Source organism: Amphiura filiformis, unplaced genomic scaffold (genome assembly GCF_039555335.1).
Source record: "Amphiura filiformis unplaced genomic scaffold, Afil_fr2py scaffold_59, whole genome shotgun sequence".
NCBI classification, from domain to species: Eukaryota; Metazoa; Echinodermata; class Ophiuroidea; order Amphilepidida; family Amphiuridae; genus Amphiura; species Amphiura filiformis.
Genome location: NW_027305523.1, coordinates 43,382 through 48,896, shown reverse-complemented (window position 1 = coordinate 48,896; position 5,515 = coordinate 43,382). Strand labels below are relative to the sequence as shown.

At 35.5% G+C, this 5,515-nt stretch overlaps 1 protein-coding gene across 1 annotated transcript; it reads right to left on the bottom strand.

The window, feature by feature from the left end:
* On the bottom strand, positions 1-5,088 carry LOC140144490 (carbohydrate sulfotransferase 1-like). Its single transcript, XM_072166299.1, has 3 exons — positions 4,896-5,088; positions 2,457-2,553; positions 1-1,614 (listed from the first exon to the last, which is right to left on the bottom strand). The coding sequence occupies exons 1-3, from the start codon at positions 4,896-4,898 to the stop codon at positions 557-559; spliced, it is 1,158 nt and encodes a 385-aa protein (XP_072022400.1). The 5' UTR covers positions 4,899-5,088; the 3' UTR covers positions 1-556.
* Between the last annotated feature and the right edge of the window lie 427 nt (positions 5,089-5,515).

The window sequence follows — 5,515 nt, the reverse complement described above, 5'->3', positions numbered from 1 at the left end:
CCGGCGGTGGGGATTTGCTGAGATATTAATTTGGGAAAAAATCTGAAATTTACAACCTCTGTAGATTAAATTCAGACTTCCGCTCTCCCCATGGTTCATTTAGATTGGGTTAATGAATCATGAGTACTCCGTCCTTCGGAGGGGACGTTAAACCGTCGGTCCCGTGTACAGAGAGCCATACCTATACATGTATCTGAGCCAGTCCCAACCCGTCCCGCGGTTTGGACCCCAATCATGCCAATGGAAATAAGCTTCAATGGAGGCTTTCTTGGGTTTATATCCAGGCTTGTCAAAACCCGAACAAATCAAACAAACACATTCACAGTCGGTTGAATATGTCGTTCCTAACACTCGTCGTTCGTGATAACCACATCGTGATAATATCATGATGTGGTTATCACAAGATATATATATTTGGTTCATGCGCACCAATAGACATCTCGCTATACAATTGGGATTTGTTTTCAATAGCAACGAGAGAAAAATAGGGGGTAATGGCATTTTTTTTTACTTCTTTTCAGGATTCATATTATGAAGGATTTGTGTATCTTCGTATTCAAAAAAGTGATAAATTATTTTTACTCATGTCAAACTCTGGATCGTGTACCCATAATGGATCTACTACGCGAAAATTCACATTTGTTAAAGCATCTTGCGAGGAAACCAGTCTATAACCCAATTGTGTCATTGTTGTATTACATTGAGATTGAACCAGGAATACATCATGAATATTCATATCAAATCTCCACGTACGTGCTGTCCAGCTCGAATTACGCGTCGTTGACCATTTATCCCCTTCATTCCTTAATGTATTCAATAATATCCATTGTTTTACAGACAAAGGCATCGGAATATCAAGAAAATTATACAACTTATTTGCAATTTGAAATGGTTTTTCGGCTAGATCCTCATATCGTAGAAGCATGTAACGGTTCTGCAGCCATCTTGGTGTGTTAATCCAGTACTGAATATTTGTTTCCAACCTCTGGCACAAATTTGAAGTATTATCTGTGCTATTTGATATAGCCATTCGTGAGTGATACACAGCCCTTGGATCTCTAACTAAATGAACTATTTTCACATTCAAGTCTGTATCTTCTACCAGTTGCTGCAAATCTCCAATATCCGCCACTCGTATAGTCTTGACCGCTCTAAATATCCTATTTTTACAAACTGTTTCTAATATATCTAAATAATTATGCACAGACCTTTTCGGCCAATATATTTGCGATTTCTTGTAGAATTTACAAAGTGGAGACATCTGAACGACATTACTGTGCGAACAATCCCATTTCGAACGTCGACTTTTATTCGCCCACCACTGCAAACTTGTAAAAGCCTTAAACCGGCAAAGTAAGACATTCTTCAAAGGAACTTGCACAAAGCTTAAGATATTCGTTTTGTTGCCATATATGTGGTGTCTAAATTCGTAGAGTGGTTCAAAGAAATAGGAGAATTGGTTGTTTTGGTTGAGAAGTTCACCTGCAAATGTAGATCCGGACCGCATTTGGGTCACAATGATGACATGGAGTGGTTTTTGCACAGTACTGGCTTGCGATGAGGTTGCTTCGTTGAGATGGACGCTCTTACCACGTTTGTTAATGTTGTGAATCTCTGCGAAACAAAAAAAGATTGTTCACATTTTCATGTATGGTAAACGCAAATTCAAGGAATTGTAATTGCAACTCAACACAGCCATCTGTAATAAATTACAGAGTTGGAAAACTTTTCGTAATAAAAACGGTGGTGATGCATTTGCAAATTGCATTTTTGCAATGCTTATCATACACAGATTTACGCTGCATATTCACCTCATTTTTAAACATCTTAGAGATTAAAGTCTAAAAATGAGCAAATCAGCCTAAAATACATTATCCAGGGTCCAAAAAATACCATAGCAATAGATGAATACAATTTTTGAATAGACCGCCCTGCACTACAAAGTTCACGCGGTAGACCCTACCTATGCATTGAACCATAGCTATGCCAAAGAGGAGGGATAAAGACATGGATCGTAATTCTAATAGAATATTCATATCATGCTGCTCACTCGCACCTGTAAGATTAGTATCTTTGAAAATAGTGGTACGCTGTCGAAGTTACGTAATAATCGGATTAACTACAATAGCAATAAATGAATGAAATTTTTGAATAGATCGCCCTGCACTACAAGCAGGTTGCACGCATCATTTCTTTAACATCTATGGTTCAATGCAAAGGTACCGCGTGAACATTGTATTGCAGGGCGATCTATTCAAAATTTGTATTCATCTATTGCTATGGTATTTAATCCTGTTACATCGCCACTTCGACAGCGTATTCTATTCAATCTATGATTGCAGACAGACACAGGTGGTGAGTGCAACCTGCTTGTAGTGCAGGGCGATATATTCAAAAATTGTATTCATCTATTGCTATGGTTGTTAATCCGTCACTTCTACGGCGAATAGGCCTACCTTGTCCCAGAATCCAATAGGCTAATAAACCAACAATGCTGAAATAAAGAAGAACTGCATAAACCTCCTTCATCTGAAAAGTCGTTTTGCATACAGGCTGTGTTAAGAAAGAATAATTGGAAAATACATCAGGGCTACTCTTTTGAAATCAGTGTTGTTGATTATTTTACAATTCTACCAATGGACCCCTCGCATTTGTATATCCGTTATATATAATAATATATAATAACCTAGAAAAACAAAGTAGACCCTCACCGGGCTATACAGCCTGTCTCAAAACAAATTGTGCAAGTGAAAAGCGCCCTCTCTGGCAATTAGAAAATACCGTTGTGACATGATACTTACATCAACGTCAAGGGGGTAGTCATAGCTCTCAAATGCTGTTTGTTTTGTTCAATTGGCTTGTTTTAATCTCGAGATATATTTAGTTAAAGACGAAAGTGTAAATCACAATTGTGCCACTTTTACTAGGGAAGGGGGCTTTACATTTAACAGTGATAGCATCAAGTGTATCAAGAGTTCCTTCGTGAAATCAAAAGAATGCATCAATTACACAATACAAAATGTTTTTGACTGTCTTTACTGTTTTATCATGATGCAGGAATGATGATTCTCTTTTCCCACTTGAAAGAGATTAAAAGATAAATCAATATTTCACTGCTGTAAAAATTAAATACCCGTGCATACATGTCAATGATTTTATCATGGTAAATACTGTTCTCTTAGTCACTTAAGGGATCCAAAATGAGCGTTTATTGCGTCGGACAGTATTTTTTGTGGGACATGAGAGCACCTCAGACCTATCGAATTGCATTCTGAATACGAAGCGTGTCTTTCTGATATCAAATAATTTTCATTTTTAAAAATCACAATATAATACAAATTTTATGACAAATTATAAAAATTTGATATTTTTCAAATTTTGATATATAACAGTCCTCGAAGTAAATTATATAAATCTAATGATATATTCTTAAAGTGTATGTAGCAGGGGAGGAAAAGCCGACGATCAATTGAAAATTTTGACCTTTCATATTGAAGATATGGATTTTTCCCAAAAAGACCTAATTTGTTTTGGTGTTTTGGGAAAAAAAATCCATATCTTCAATACGAAAGGTCAAAATTTTAAATTGATCGTCGGCTTTTCATCCCACCTACATACACTTTAAGTATAAATCATCAGATTTATAAAGTTTACTTCAAGTACTGTTAAATATCAAAATTATCAATTTTTAATGATTTGCCATAAAATGTGTATTAAATTGCGAATTTCAAAAAATCAAAATTATTTGATATCAGAATGACATACTTCGTATTCAGAATGCAATTCGATATGTCTGATGTGCCCTAATGTCCCAAAATAAATACTGTCCAAACGTTCATACCCCAGCCCTTAAGACAATGTTAAAAGACAAATAAATATTGTGCACTTATACATGTTATAGGTAAATGAACGCGTATTACTTGTTGGGAGAGATATTAGACAAAATAATGCACCGGCGCTGATGTTGATGAGTCTAATGCATGGGCCCCGAGAGTGGGAGTGCATTAGACGCATCAACAACTGTTACAGCTATCATTGATTTACATGTACAGCTCTCTTCCCTTGTAAAAGTGGCACAATTGTGATTTTACCCTTTCGTTGTTAAATAAACATATCTCAAAATTGAAACAAGCAAATTGAACAGAACAAAAGGCATTTGAGAGCTAAGACTGCACCCGTGACGTTGATATAAGCATCATGTCACAACAGTATTTTCTAATTGCCAAAGAGGGCGCTTTTCACTTGCACAATTTTTTTTGAGAGAGGCTGTATAGGTGTGTTTGTGTGCTAATAGAGGCGACACTGTTCAATATTCTTTGAATTTGTGTTTTCTTTAAAACCAGGGGGAGGGCGGATACTATATCGCTATTTTGTACACGAAATCTTCGCAAACAATTCGTAATGTGTTGTCAAAGCAACAATGTTATTCAAAAAACGTTGAAATTTTTTTTTTAAAGTTTTAAATCAAACAACCCTGTTTTAAATACTAATGAATATTACCCTTTTGAGAGTGGTCGCATTCGTTTTAATTCCTCAGTCTTTTCTTGGTGAATTACACTCTTTCCAGAGTGAAATTTATTTACTATTCACTACTGTCAGTTATCACTAAAGCAATCTGCTAGCGTGAATTGCTGTCCTTTCACTTTTTGTTACAACAAAACTGCTTTTGCTGCTCGTAACTATCAGTCTTACATTCCTGTATTTACAGGACCTGCTTTAATTTGTGGAAAGTGTTCACCATGTTCGCGTGAGTTTCGCTTAATATCATGTTTATTATTATAAGTCGCTTTATTATTAAGGCATATTATTTCAACCCAATGTTTTTCGTTATTTCATGACAAATATATCATGATTTATTTATAATTATATATATAAAGACAGTAACATCGGCTTACCATGTTTTTGCAAATGCCACTTCAACGGCCGTTCTGAAGATATACTTGCTTAAAGTATAGGCATACGCCAATATGGCAGCATTTTCCTGTTATATGTCCGTCTGCTTACGGTTTGTTATATACATTTCCACGATAAATGCATTACTTCCGCGATCCCGATCACAAGGCATTCTTAAGTAAGTGTTCATTAATCAGATAATATTCAAAAGATTTGAATGAAATCGGCGTCTTTTTCTGTGCTATTTCGAAGATGTTGCGCGGTGTTTTTCTTCTTAAGTCTGTTCAGAATGAACTAGAACAGTTTATTTTAATGTTTATACACAAAAGAAAGCAACAACTTGCTAATCGACTGTTTCCTTTACTCACCTCTGAGATCTATAATTATATTAACTTTCATAAAATGGAAATGGGAAATTATTATCGCATCTGCTAAAGCTAAGTATATATCTCAGTGCCAAAAACGTCTATAAATCTGATTAACTGGATACTCATAATAATGCATATAAATAACCTTTAGGCAAATCATGATTTTTTATTTTATTCTACTATTGAATCGTGGCTATCGGAAAGGGCGCATTTCACTATACATGCTATATGATTTCACTAAGTCAAAAGATGGC